Source organism: Loxodonta africana, chromosome 22 (genome assembly GCF_030014295.1).
Source record: "Loxodonta africana isolate mLoxAfr1 chromosome 22, mLoxAfr1.hap2, whole genome shotgun sequence".
Taxonomy (NCBI): domain Eukaryota; kingdom Metazoa; phylum Chordata; class Mammalia; order Proboscidea; family Elephantidae; genus Loxodonta; species Loxodonta africana.
In genome coordinates this window covers 20,943,147-20,957,637 of record NC_087363.1, presented here as the reverse complement: position 1 = coordinate 20,957,637, position 14,491 = coordinate 20,943,147, and the positions used below count along the sequence as shown (strand labels likewise).

The 14,491-nt window shown below is 59.2% G+C and overlaps 1 protein-coding gene across 3 annotated transcripts; it reads right to left on the bottom strand.

The window, feature by feature from the left end:
* Positions 1–2,716: 2,716 nt before the first annotated feature.
* On the bottom strand, positions 2,717–11,123 carry DUSP7 (dual specificity phosphatase 7). 3 transcript variants are annotated; one of them, XM_003410067.4, is made up of 3 exons: positions 10,592–11,123; positions 8,654–9,088; positions 2,717–5,891 (listed from the first exon to the last, which is right to left on the bottom strand). In XM_003410067.4, the coding sequence occupies exons 1-3, from the start codon at positions 11,106–11,108 to the stop codon at positions 5,584–5,586; spliced, it is 1,260 nt and encodes a 419-aa protein (XP_003410115.2). In that variant the 5' UTR covers positions 11,109–11,123; the 3' UTR covers positions 2,717–5,583. The 3 variants fall into 3 exon arrangements, with proteins under 3 accessions (XP_003410115.2, XP_064130518.1, XP_064130517.1); XM_064274448.1 differs by lacking the exon at positions 2,717–5,891 and adding an exon at positions 5,898–6,060; XM_064274447.1 differs by lacking the exon at positions 2,717–5,891 and having other exon boundaries at positions 6,023–9,088.
* Positions 11,124–14,491: the final 3,368 nt, after the last annotated feature.

The following is a 14,491-nucleotide window of genomic DNA, read 5'->3' as shown; positions in this document are numbered from 1 at the left end:
TCACCCTGGATGACCCTCCCAGCCCCCTCACTGTCCTCAGTTCTCCATGAATGCCACACAGGCTATTCTCTATTCAGCCACTAGAGGATCTGTATGTGACGACCAGACCCTGTCAGCCCTGTGCTTAAAGCTATTTAGGGGCTCCCCTGCCCTGCAAACTAGGCCTGGGGCTCTCTGGCCCTCCAAACCCTGTGTGAAGGGACAGAAGCTTCTTCTTTCTAGGCAGCAGGGGTGGAAAGGCCCTGAGGCCAGAGGAAGGGGCATATGGAGAGCCTACGGGGTGGACGGCGCCTCCTGGAGGTGTGTAACAGGGCAGCCCTGGGAAGGGGCTCCTGCTGGGACTGGAGTCCCTTATGGCCTGTAAGGGGGGCGGGGGAGTTGAGACCTCATCTTATCTCTGGACAGTTGCTAATGATGGCCCTTAATGGCTGTTCCTGGGAGGGGGTGACCTCACCCGGGACACACCTGGATGAGAGGAGGCTGGAGTCAGAGGCAGGTGGCTATGGGAGCTGCTTGGGCTTGTCCTGCCTGCAAAATGAGAGGACCGAGGACCGTGTGTGTGTCTGTGACTGTGTGTGTGTGTCTGGTCTCTCACAGGGACAGAGGGAGAAGGCTCCCAGTCTGATGGGAGAGGCAGGACCTGGGTGACAAGGCTCAGTGCAGCAGAGTAGGGAGGCCTAGCTGCTACTCTGACTCACTCTGTGACACCCCTGTTGGAGCCTCGGTTCCTCCATCTGTGGGGATGGGAAAGGAACAATTATGAGCCGTCCCGAGGCTCTCAGGTCTGTTGGGGCCAATCCCAGGAAGCCTCTGGCAGGAGGTGAAGGAGTTATGTCCCGGCAGGGCCCAGGACAAGCAGGGGGAAAGGTGTCAAAGATTGGGACCTGGACCCTTCCCTGACCCAGGCACCTAGAGGTCAGAGGTTATCATGCTCTCTCCAGAGAAACCTGGCTCCCACATTAGACCCTCTGACTTCTGCCCGAGGATTTTGGTGTGGGTTCTAGTGTTCTCAGACACATCCAGATGAATGCAAATGGCCAGCCTGACGCAGACATGCAGACGCAGTGGCGGGAACAGGCTTTGACAGTGGCAGGGGCGGGGGCGAGTTCCAGCAAGGGCTTACTGCCCGCCCCCACTCTTGCCCCATTCATGGGGGATGACTATTTGCACTCCAGGGAGGGGCCCCATGGGAGTGTCGGTTGAAGCAGGCCCCTCTCCTGAAGGCTCCCTTCCCCTTCCCCAGGCTCAGAGCAGGACCACCCTGGAGAAGGGCAGTGCTCCTCTCTTTTGTGGTCTCCTTGTCAGGCCCCCTTCAAGGTGACCGCTCCACAGCGCTACAGATTCTTCCTGGTGCCCAGCCTTAGTCACTCCTGCTCTTGCACCTGATTCATTTATCAGAGGACAAGTTGAAGGCCTCATCATCCTGCCATCCAGCCTGACATCACTGTTTCCCTCGGGCATGTTCCCATTCCTGGGACAGCCCAGCTGGCACAGGAAATGGCTGCTGTATGAATGTTCCAGTGAGTGAGTGAGTGTTTTTGATCTTTCTCCCATGAGAACCCTAAGAAGCAGCTAAGAAGCAGATGAGGGGGCCCTTGGAGCCCAGGCTGAGATGGAGACAGAAACATGGAGGGTTAGAAAGAGAGAAATAGGAATTAGAGTACAGAGACAAAGCAGATGCTGCCCCAGAGAGCTAGGTAGTCCAGGAGCTCAGGGGACACTGGCATCCAGTCCGCTGGCCAAAGATGGCCCAGACCCAACAGAGCTCATGGCAAGCAGGCACAGCAGAGATGGGATGGAATAACAGAAGCTCAGAGTGAAGGACTATGAGGGAGAGCCTGGGATCCAGGGGTCCAGAGTAAAAATGGCCTAGCCCAAAGTCACAGAATGAGAATCCAGGGCCCCAGCCACTCAGCCAGGACCTCGCCTTCTTCCCTTGCCAGAGGGAAGCTGAAGGGAACCACAGCCAGGCACAGTGCCAAGGGGGGAATTCTACAGATGAGGACACTGAGGGTCAGAGAGGCCACCTGGCTTGCCTGAGGCTGCACAGGAGGCAAGTAGCAGAGCTGGCCCTCGTCACATACTCCCAAGCCTCCCCCCACCCCTCGTCCTCAGTTTGAGTAGCCAGCTCAGGAAATGGCTGCTCTCCCACCCCTTGCCCTGTACTTGGGCACACTGGCACTGCCAGGCACTTACTCGGCCTGTCAAGGGCCCAGCCCCCAGCCCAGCACCCGCGGGCTTCCCTAGCCCTAGCCGAGGGCAGCAAGAGGGAACAAAGGCCCAGTCTCTGCCTGTTCAGGCCCCCACCCCCTTGCCTGGCACAGAGGGACCAGGGCTCTGCGGGAGCCTGAGAGCAAAAGCGGCACCCACCCCATTGCGACACTGCGAGAACCCCCTATTCCCCACTTCCGCGGTCTGCTAGCTGCTCAGCAGTGTTCCCCATTCTAAAGATGGGAAACCTCGGGAGGAGGGGGCACTGTTACATGACGGGGATTCAAATTCAGGTCCCTTGCCTGCAGAACCTGCTCCCTATCCCACGCCACATGCCAAGCCATGAAGGTGGTGACTGTGTTCTGGTCAAAAGCACCTCCTGGGCAGATATGGGGCAGAAGGCAGAGCCTAGACAGTTTGACAGGGAGATTCCCAGGGACAGCCATACCCGCTTACGCGCTACCTGGGTCCAGCCCAGTGCTGGTCACAGAGTCTGCTGAAGTGATAATCAGGCAAGAGGCAAAGATGGGGAAATTGAGTCAGTAACCAGGCTTCCTAAGGCGCTGGACAGGCTCACGCAATCCAGCCAGAGGCTCAGGAGACAGGCCAGTCCATTTCCCAGCGTCATGCAGGCTGTGCTGCCCGTGGGGCCTTAGCCCACCAAGCCGCTGTTACTGTCCTTCTCCAGGCCCTTTCCCTGCTTCCTGCTCTGCCTGGGGCCTCTCCTGGACCCCACAGTGGGAGCCTGGATAGAGGGCCAATGTTTACCCTGCTCTGGAGAAGCCCGAGGGTGGCTGATTCCTCCCTGTGACTCCAGGCTCAGACCTGTAAGTGAGCATAACATGCTCATTTTGCCCTAAATGCGGAAAGCGTTCAGTATCTGGGTGGAATTGGTCCCATTTTACAAAGATGGATACTGAGGCTCAGGGATCTGTCCAAGGCCACTCAGCTCCTAAGGAGCAAAGCAGGGCTGATGAGGTTTCCCAGTCCCACAAGGCATCCCAGAACTGTGGGGGGAGGGGAGAGCGAGGTTACATGCAGACTACCCTCTCCCAACCACAACAGCAAGGAAAAGGTGACCTGGGGGCTCAGGAGCCTGAAGGCCTTGGACAATATCCATAAGGAGGGCCTAGGGCAACACTGGGTGAGTTGGGGCTCAATTGTGTGATCTTGGCCCGCACAACCTCCCTGAACCTCAATTTCCTGTCAAACCGTCAGTAGAAGCCCATGGAGAAAGCCCTGATGCCTCTACTGAAGAGGTGGGGAAATGCTGCCGCCCCCACTCCGGCCCAGCTTTACCCAGAGGCCTTGGCGTTCCCTCCCATCTGTAGGGAGCCTCTGATCCTGAAAGCAAGCGCCCAGCAGACCCCAGGCCAACACTTCACACTCAGGAGGGGCCAGGAGGCCAGCTGACAGTGCCCAGCAGACCCCAGGCCAACACTTCACACTCAGGAGAGGCCAGGAGGCCAGCTGACAGTGCCCAGCAGACCCCAGGCCAACACCTCACACTCAGGAGGGGCCAGGAGGCCAGCTGACAGTGCCCAGCAGACCCCAGGCCAACACATCACACTCAGGAGGGGCCAGGAGGACAGCCCAGGGTGCTCCCTCCTCACCTTCCCTGATTCCAAGCTTTACTGGACACCACAACTCATTTTAAAGAAAAAATAGTATTTATTTGCAATATAAACAAAGTCCCGTTGCTGGTTCGGGATATATATGTGTATGTGTATATATACGTAGGGTCACAAATTTCCCTTCATAAGATCATAAAGCAAAACTGGCCACCCTCTTGGCATCCCCTCATTTACACGAGTCTGATGCGTCTTTCTGGGTTTTTCTTTTTAAAAATAAAAAAGAGAGAGAAAGAGAAGCATGTACAGCATGGGAGCCTGCTGTCTACTTTCTCACCTGTGGCAAGATCTGACTGCACTGCCCTGGAGAATCCCTGAAAACAGCCCCTGTGAGGTAAGATGCAGTGGGGGCAGAATTTCCGTGGCCTCGCTCACATGCTGAGTGCTGGCTCCCTCAGGGACTCCCACCTGACTGCTCACCCTCCCCAGGCCCCCAGGCAGCCCTGACACCTGGAGAAGGAACAAAAGTGGAGGAGGATAACGGAATCCGTGGCTTTGTTCTGTGGCTGCTCGGGGTGGGGTGGGGCAGACAGAGCATCACAACCCTTCCACTTGCCCAGGGTGCCTCCCTGCATCCTTGCCCCACCCACCCTGCCCAGGGGTGGAAATGGGTGTGAGTCTCCTGGGAGTAGAAGGCATGGACAAGATGAGAGCAGTGCAGGCGTCCACGGGGACAAGGGGGCTGAGAGTGGCAGCGGGACCAAAGCAACGGCCAGGGAAAGGGGAAGAAACTTGGAGGCAGGGCTGGGCCTCCACCTACCTAAGCTTTCCCTGGCCACTGGGCCTCCACTCCCAGGTGCAAACAGAGAGAGAGAGAGCAAGAAAGAAAAAAGCAGATACAAGTAGTGGGTGGAATATATAAAAGGGCCCAGGGCCCAGGGCCTCCTAGGGGCTGAGCCCAAGGGCTAATGCTACCTCCAGTAGGGCAGGGCCCCCACCTCCTGCCTCGGGGAGCGGAAGGGTAGTGGAGAAGACACAGAACGAAAAAGCCACCTGCACAGCCCACCAATCACAACGGCAGCCGCCATGGCAGGCAAATGCACTGCCAAGTGGGCTGAGCCGAGGGTGGGGGATGTGGGCACAGTCCGACACCTAGAGAGCAGCAAGCTGTCCCTTCCAAAAGGGCCCGCCATGGAAACGGAGGCTTCACACATGTGCAAAACGCATTTGGTCAAGATCAACACGGGGTTTGTCTTTTCCATTAAAAAAAAAAAAAAAAAAACACCAGTAATTACTTTTTGAAATAGAAAAACAAAACTGGGACGTTTCTCTCTCTCGCAGTATCAAGGGATGAAATACTGGTTTATACAATCCACTGTTGCATGTAGCCTGGAGATAACACTTTCCGTTAAAAAAAGAAAAATCAGAAGAGCTTGAATACTCTCCGCGCTCCAGGGAGCTTGGATTTACCTGCCAAAAGTAAAAAGGAAATTCATGTCCGTGGATGTGTCTTTAAAAAGTAGCCATGTTGGCTGGGCCATCAGCAGAAAGTAGAGTCCTAGGGAAGGATGAGGCCCTGCTGGACCCCCAAAGCCATGTGTCTGAGAGTTGAGGGCCTCTTCAGTAAGTCTTGCAGGGGAATGCCTTGCCTGTGGGCCCTGCCCCCCACGGGATGACGTGAGTGAAGCTCGGCCACCTATGAGCCTGGGCCACTGGTCAAAGGTGACATCTGTGGGTTTCTCAGGCCAGAGGCAGTAGGCTTGGGCCCTCCCAGTTGGCCCTGCCACCTGTGCACCTGGCCTCACGTGGACTCAAGCGTGTTGAGTGGGAACAGGTTGTGGTTGGTGGGCGTGGAGAAGTAGAGCTTCTCATTGGGTGTGTGGTTGTCACATGGGCTGCTTAGCCCAAGCGTCCGCTCAAAGTCCAGCAGCTGCCCCATGAAGTTGAAGTTGGGAGAGATGTTGGACTTTTTCCTCTTGACGAAGTCATAGGCGTCGTTGAGCGACAGGTTCATCTTCTGCATCAGGTAGGCCACAGTGACCGTCACTGAGCGGCTGATGCCTGCCAGGCAGTGCACCAAGACACCACACTTCTTGGAGCGGGCCTCGTCTGAAACACAGGGGCATGAGTCAGGGAGGCACTTCTCCAAGGACCTTTCCCATATCGGTGAGCAGAGGGGTCAGAGCTGGGGCACAGAGGGTGGTATGGTCGCTGGCTGGTACTGCCCAACTCCTTGAGAGACCTGGCCACGTCCCATGTATGCGGGGCAGCAACCTGGCTGTGGAGAGGGCATTGTCATGCTTTAGCTCAAAGTCACTGGACATCCTTATGCCTCAGTTTCCTCATCTATAAAATGGGTTTCCTTATTCACAGTGCTCTTGTAAGAACCTGAGCCAAGTGACAGTTCAACAAATGTTCGCTACTGCAACGACTATAGCCATGGTTAGCACTATTGCTGCCACAACTGTGCGCCATGACGGGTGCCGTGGGTATCACCCGAATCTTCCCAGGTCACCTACTTTATAAATGAGGAGACAGACTCAGAGACAAAGCCATGAGCCCAAGGCCACACAGAGGCTCCTCCTAACTCGTAACCCCCCTGCTGCCAGTCCCTGCCCTGGGGTGGGATGTGAGCGTGCTGCAGTTCCTATCAGCAGTCCCCGGGACTCCTGGGCAACGGGCCTGAGGGAGTGGGGGGCTGGGGCCTGCACTCAGCTTGGCTGGCAAGTCCCAAAGGCCTTAGTTTCCACTCCTGATGGTGGATGGTGACTGAAGTTCAGCCACCAATCAGCCTGGGCTGCTGGGTTTCATACGTGGGGTTTGCTTAAAGCAGTGTCTACCCCACTTGCTAGACCCTTGCCAGCTGGCCCATGTGCCAATGACATCTCCCAACACAGTCCGCCATTCTGCCTACCCTCCCCTGACCCCTCCCATGCCACCCGCTCTCACAACCTGCTTCCTGGCCCTCTGATTCCTCTGCCTGATGCACAGCAGAGAGCCATCAGTGCAGGCTAACCTACTAATAGTCCTGTCATCTCCTCTCCCCCGGGCCCTGGGGCAGCTGCCTCTCTCTGTGCCATGGCTGTGCCAGGGGCATGATTATCAAGAGGCAGTCCTGGGGCTCTCGAGGCCCCCGCCTCCCTGACTGATAGCCCACTGGGCGCCAGGCACACAGTTGGCACTCAGTTAATGCTCTCCTATAAGATGATGCACAGGCCCACAAACTGTTCCTCATCTGGGGATCATGGCTTATGGCCTGGCAGAGCTTCCCCTGCCTGCGCCCACCCCATCCGGGGGTCCCCAGAGCTAAACATAGTCGGTGACAGCTTCGTGGCTAAGGCTCTGGGGGCAGGACCAGCAGTGGGGAGAGAGATGTTGTGGCTTTGTGTGTAGCCCTGTGGTCTGACCTTGAGATCTGGGGCAGGGGAGGGGGTGATGGGGACGAGCTTCCAGTGGTAACACACCAGGACATGGGGAACACCCGGCCCCCAAACCCACCCCAGGCAAGCCACAGCGTAACTGCTTCCGTTGGCTTTATTTTTAGCCCTTTCAGGATGTGACTGAGGGGCAGGGGGGCTGGTGCTTGATCCTGCCCCTCCCCCGAGACCTCTAGGGTGCTTGGGCCTCGGTTCCTTCACCTGTCAAAGTGGGAAAAAGGTTCCCTTCACCTCTGCCCCCTGACCTGCCCCCCCCCAAGAAGCTCTGGGGCCTTTAGGCAGGATGAAGGCACCCACAAGCCAGGCTCAGCCCTGGAGAATCGGGTTCCCCCTCTCCACTGCTCTCCCTCTTGCAGGGGAGAACTCAAAGGCTGAGGCAGGACTCACAGCCCTCTTGGCCACATCTTCCTGGGGCAAAGCAGGGCTGGGAAGCTCGGACAGCCCCAGCCCCCTCCCCCAGGCCTTCGCTTCCTTCCTTCCTCCCAGCCAGGAACCTAGTTTTGGTTCCCAGTAAGCGGATGAGGCGGGGAAGCCTCCCACTTCCTGTTATTAAAGCTAGCCCAGCCCAGCCGCCACCAAAACGCCCTCCTCCAGAAACAGCCGCCAGCAGGAGAAGACTACTCAGGCCACCAGGCTCAGAGAAACCAGGGTTTATCATTGTCCTGATCCTATGTAGCGTTCCCCACCCCCTGGGTGAAAGCTGGAGGCCGGGGGAGGTGACCTGAAATCTATGAGTGTCCAGCTAGCCAAGGAGCCCACAGGACAGGAGGCCAGAGACGAGGTGGCTTGCAGGGCTAGGATCAGCCAAGGCCCTAAGCCAGACAGAGTGCTAGCGTTCCGGGGAAGACCTTCCTCACCTTCTCTGTGTACCCACTGTGCTCTGAGCAAACCCCACAGACTGCCCAGGAGGACCTGGAGCTCTATCAAGGCACCCTGAGTCCACATTCTGATAGCTGCTGTTTGGGGCAGGCCTCTAGCTCCAGTGCCACCCATTAGGCCCCTGAGGTACACAGTAAGGCCCAAAGGGGCACCATGGCAGGCCCCATCCTGGAGAGACACATGTGCTGGGGCATGATGCAGAGCCAGGGAGCCCCGTGGGAGGTCTGCGAGCTGCGATGTTGTAGCTTGCTAAGCCCGAAACAGCAGCAAAGACAGAAAAACACAAGCTGGACTGCAGAACCCATGAGGTGCTGGCAGCTGAGGGGAGCCCAGCAGTCAGGGGACTGCCCAGACCCTGACAGACGGATGGGCCCAAGGGCCTCGGTGACTCACGGCAAGCATGGATACACCCATGGGCACATGCTGGCACACGCGGAGCACACACAGGCCTCGACAGGTCCAGAGGTGCCCAGTTGTGTGCGGGCGACACCCAGAGTCCTGCACACACCTTGACACGCCCCCCACCCACTCTGCCCAGCGCACAGCAGTACCTACCAATGAAGCTGATGGCCTCGGGGAAGAACTGGGAGAGGTTCTGGCTCCAGTGGTCAGAGATGGGGATCTGCTTGTAGGTGAACTCGCCGCCGTGCTCAAAGGCGTTGGGCAGGTTGGGCGTGACGTTAAGGATGTACTTGATGCCATACTTGCCGAGCACGTCCAGGTTGGTGGAGTCCTTGGCACAGCCAAGGTAGAGGTAGGGCAGGATCTGGACGGGGAAGGCCGGCTGGCAGGATGGCACAGGGCTGCCGTCCGACTCGGTGGCACTGCTGGGCAGCTCTCGGTCTGACTCGCCGTCTGAGCAGTCAGAGCTGATGCGTAGGCCCCCCAGACCTAGCACTGAGGTGGGTGGTGAGCCACTCGGTGAGGATGAGCTGTCCACGGTGGTCTCGCAGTGCTCAGAGTACTCGGTCTGGAACTTGTTGAAACCACCTGTGGCCAGGGGTAAGACGGAGACTGGGTGAGAGGCTGTCAATGCCACTGGCCAGTGCCCCCAGCCCAAACAGGCAGCATGACACCAGTGACGGCCAGGCTGTCCATGTCAAGCACAACACCAGCGACGGCCAACACGGGCCATGCCAAGCATGTCACACGTGCACACTTTTCCTGTGTCCTCCACATCTACCCTATGGCCCACTTCACAGATGAGAAACTGAGGCCTCAGGAGGTGAAGTAATGTGCCCCAGGTCCCACAAATGGTAAGCAATGGAACCAGGACCAGACCCAGTCAGCTGGAGTCCAGAGCTCCGTACCTACCCATGTCACTTCGGGGCCCCTGACCCTCCCAGCAGTGTTGGGGCACGTGAGGACAGGGCCAGCTCATTCCCCTTCTGCAGTCCCCGTGCTTGCTTGGCACCCATGGTGCTCAGTAACTGCTAAGAGGTAAAGAAAAGCAACTGCTAAGAGGTAAGAGCTCAGTAACTGCTGAGAGGTAAAGGTCTGCAAACCCCTCAGATAAAAACTCAAGGGCAGAGCTGCACTGGGTCAGCTGGAGGCAGAGAGGGCTTGGGTCTCCACCGTGGGAGTCCAGTGCTGGCTTTACCCCCACAGTCCAACCACAGTCAGGGAAGGAAGGGTGAAGGCGGTGCCTGGCCCCTTCCCCCAGTGGGAGCAAGTTGGTAAAAGAGATCCCAGTTCCATCTCTCCTGAGGCCCTTCTTAGAACACAGGTTCTGCCTTGGGTCCACAGAGGAGGTCCACTGGGGGACAGACAGGGACAGGGGAGATGGGAAGCGCCATGGAGCTAGGCATGGGCCCTGCGCCTGAGGGTGCTGCAGGCCTCCTCTCCCCTCCTCGCCTGCCCGCCCCGTTGCCAGCGAGAGGCCATTTTGGAATGTTAATTAGAAACACCGGCTGCAGCCACTCGCCCCCTAGCGCCACCTCCTCCTTCCGCAAGACCAGGGCAGCCCAGGCTGGGGACCTGGGAAACCCGGCTAGGGTAAGGGACACTGCCGCGCCTCCCAGAGCCAGCAATTCCAGGTGTTGGAGGCCACATCGGGGATATCTGAAGTCCCTCGACCCAAGCGGTCCCCATGCCTGACCTGGTCTTCAAGGGATAAGCACTCCAGTCTAGGGGAGCTAGTCTTGGCGGTCCCTGCCGCCCTCGGGGTCGAAGGAAGCAGGCCCTCCCTCCTCTGGGGGCTCAGCTTGCGCTTGGGCGCTGTCGTCACCCCATCAACAGGGAGAAAAATGGAAAGCCCAGGCGGGGAAAAGTTTGTTCCGCCCACTCGAATCGTGCCGAGAAAAGGAGCGCAGAGGGGGCTCTACGCCTGCCCAAACCCGCACCGGGCTCCCGGGAGGGGGGACGCGGGCCAGGGAAGACGTGGCGCCCAGCCGGGCAGATCCAGCGGTTGGGGAGGAAGCAGCCTCGGGCGGTGGCGTTGGGGAACTGCCGGGGAGTCCGGATCCCGGTTCGGGGTCTCGGTGGAGCCCTCACCTTGGAGGTAGTAGGCCTGGCAGCCGTCGTCGCGCAGCTTCTGCAGGAGTAGGCCGAGCACTGAGGCGGGAGCGCCAGGCTCGGGCTGCCACTCGGCAGTGGCCTCGTCGTAGAGCAGCACAGTAGCCGCTTTGCAGCGTGTGGTGAAGCGTTCCTTGTCGGCGTGGTTGGGGATGATGGAGCGGATGGGCAGGTTGCCCTTGCGCAGACGTCGCAGCATAAGGCCCGGGATGGCCAGGTTGATGGCCGTCTCGATGTGCGAAGACTCGAAGAGCTCGTGAGGCCGGCAGTCGAGCAGAAGCAGCGACGCACCGCCGCGCGCCTCCAGCTCCTCCTGCAGCCACTCGGCGCTCTTGCAAGGCATGGCCCCCGCTCCCGTCACCGCGCCCGCCCCGGTGCCCGCGCCGGACCCGGACCCTGCACCGGGCTCGGACCCCGCCCGGGTGCCCCCCGCCGCTGCCGTCCCCGAGGCCGACATGTGCGCCCGCGCTGGGGGGCCGTGGAGCTGGTTTTTCATGGGGAGCGCGGGCGGCCCGGGGCCGGGGCCGGGCAGCTCTGCCCTGGGACGGCGCCCCGGCCACGCGGGCCCCAGCCGCGTCTCTGGGCGCCCGTCTCCCGCCGAGCTGAGCGCCAGCCGCCCTGGCCTCCCGGCCTCCGTCGCGCCTGCCCGGCCCTCGGTGCGACCGCGGCCTGACAGCCCCAATTAAACGGCGGCTCCGGCGGCCGCGCGCCGAGACGTCCTCCGGGGGGCGGGGCCACGGGGCCAGCCCCCGGGCTTAAAGGCGCCGCGCCTCCGCCGCCCCTCCCCACGGACTATGCGGGCGCGCTCGCGGTCCCGGGCGCCCGGAGACCCGCGCCCCGGCCCTCGCCCCGCCCCCGCGCCGCCGCCGTCTGGCCTGGCCCGGAGCCGGTTATGACTCGCCTAGGGGGCCCGGCCACAATGCCCTTTTGGATCCTCTCCGCCCGCCCTCCCAGCTCTTCTGTGCCCAAGCCTGAAGGGCTGCCCTGGGGGCATCCTGTGCCTCGCCCTCCTCCTCACATTCACTGAAGCAGTTTTCCCCGGGATGGGGCGGGTGGGGGTGTCACTCTGAGCCAACCTCCCCTCCTTACCGCCAGCCAACTTCATTCATTCATTTTGTCAGCGAGTTCATTCAATAAATGGAACGGCTACTACGTGCCAGGCACTGTGCTAGGCGGTCACCGTTTTGTGTGACCGCATCGTTCCCATGACAGTCACAAACGCTGAGACCTGGAGGGAGGGAGGGGTCTCACCCCAGCAGGACTAATGGAGGATCAAAACCTGGGCGACTGGGGGGACAGAAAGGCCTTGGGCCACGCCCCTGTTCGCTAACAGGGCTGGCTGTTGTTGTTAGGTGCCATCGAGTCGGTTCCGACTCATAGCGACCCTATGCAGGACAGAACGAAACCTTGCCGGGTCCTGGGCCATCCTCACAATCATTGTTACGCTTAAGCCTATTGTTGCAGCCACTGTGTCAATCCATTTCGTTGAGGGTCTTCCTCTTTTTCGCTGACCCTCTACCCGGGTGAAGGAATCCCGAAAAGGACCAACCCTGGTAAGGGATCTCAGGCTCTTTAAGAAAGCTTTACAAGCGAAGTGGTGACAGGCGCCGAGTGAAGTGCCACGTGACTTTTCCACAGGGGCGGGTGGGAGTGGAGCACTTTTTTATAGTCTGCTTTCCTTCTCCTACCTTCCTCTCAGTGTACCAATCAACTGTCGCGGTAGGCGGGCACGCGCTGAATCGATGGCCAATCCCGGCCAAAGAGACGTCGGGGTGGGAGGGTGGGCCCCCGCGCGGGGAAGTAGGCGGGGCCTCCACGAACTCAGTGTATCGGCTCGGGGGGGCGGGGCGGAGGAGGTGAATGGAGCCGCAGGTAGCGCTGGAACAAAGCGTTTCGACTCCGGCAGCGCGCGTGCGCAAGACCTGCCGCGCTTTCCCCACCGAGCTAGGGTGGGTTCCCGGGTGAGGGGGGCTGGTTGCTGGGCCTTGCCGTCCGCCTGGTCAATTCACTGCCCGCCGGGGTGCCTCCACCTCCTTAGACTTATCCCTGCCCTAGGCGGGTTAGCTCTGGGCTACCAGCACTGGGGCAGGGGGACCTAGTGGGCAGATTGGTCGGGGCTGGGGGGAAACGATGGTACGTGAGATTTGCAGAAGGGAGGGCCTCTGGAACTAAGAGAATTTGAGCACTGCATTGACCTCATGAAGAGGGGCGGCCCAAGAACAGCCTCCCAGACAAACGGATAGTTCATCTGAAGGGTTTTATCCTGGCCCCAGGGCTGTATCCCAAAGGAGCAGAAGTCTCCTTTTTTCCAGAAAGGCCACAGCAGTGCAGCCAGAAAAGGTCTTATCAGCGGGGAGGGGGTGTCCAGAGAGGAGAAAGGAGAACCAGTTCTCTGGCTCTAGCCCAGGCTTGTCCCCGGGGGTACTGAGCAGAACCTGGGGTCCTAGACCCGGTGGAAGGAGCCTCCGGGTTTGCAGACTCAGCCTCTGTCCTGCTGTTTGCTGACCACGGGAGTCCCTGGGTGGTGCAAAAGATTGTTTGACTACTAGCTGAAAGGAGCGACAGCCACAGACACGCCATCCTCCATTTAGTAGCCCTAAGTAGCCTGGCTGCTCCACCAGGGTTGGGGAGAGGTCCTGTCTGGGTGTTCCTCCAGGTCCATGGCAGGATGGTCCCAAGTGCGACTGCGCTCTGCTAACATGATCACTCGTGTGGTAAAGCAAGCTGTTTAATGCCCAAAAGTCAGGATGACATCCCTTGTGGGGCAGGTCAGAGTTACATGATCAGCCATGCTGTCCTCAGGTGAGGCTGGGCCACCTGCCTCACTGCACTGAGGTGTGCTTATTTCCAAGAGCCTGGTGAGTAATGGGCCACTGCTCGCTCTAATGGGGTGCAACTGTAATGGGGGACTCCACTGTGCCCCCACGGCCGCCTACCCATGTTTGAGGAGGAACCATTCTGGAGAAGCTACGGGAGCCTGCCAACCCCCACATTAGCTTCTGATGGCTCAGGGTATATGACTCCTGTAGTGGGGGACATACACCCTGGAGGGAGAGCCAGGGGGAGGAGTGGAATTGGAAAAAACTCCTGGGAAGAAAGGGTCCTCCAGCAGGGACATAGGGAGTAAAAGGCAGGGTTTGGGTGAGCACAGGAGAAGGGACAGCATGTGGGGTGGGGTGACAGTGGGAGCAAAGGGGTGGCAGGAGAATTAGCCTGTGAGGTGCCAGCAGGGGCCCTGGCCCCATCATCCAGGCTGGAGGAGAGACCTAAAGCCTTGGTTTCCATGTGGAAGTCCTGCCTCCAGTCTTGAACAGCTACAATTCATGAAGCAACACAGTTCGTAAAATGATCACAGCTGGGCTACCCCATTGAGGGAGGGCAGGGCAGGGGCGGGTGCAGAACCCTCAGACTTAAAAGGCCCAGAATGGGGCAGGAACTTGCCTGACAAGAGGCTCTCAGAGCTGCTCCTGCCCAGGGCCTTGCCTGCACCTGTGGTCTGTCCTCAAGGATGCTGGGAGAAGGTACCTGGGAGCAGAGTTTGAACTGGTTCTTGAACCCCTGCTGGCAATTTGCATTTCTAACAATTTCCCAGAAGATGATACATAAGAATCACCTGGGGATCTTGTTAAAATGTGGATTCTGATTCAGTCTATCTGGGGGTGGGAAATGCAAATTCTCAGCAGGGGTTTGAACTGGAATGAACCTGTTCGAAGCCCTGCCTGGGAGGGGGGGGTTTCCTGGCCAGAACCCAGCACCCTGGGTGAGGCCTCAGGATCAAAGACATTCCTCCCCAGCAAGAATGTGGCCCTTCTTGCCCTCCAGGGTTCAGGTCTTCCCTCACCTGCAGCCCCCAGGAGAGACCCCCAGTTCACCATGGCC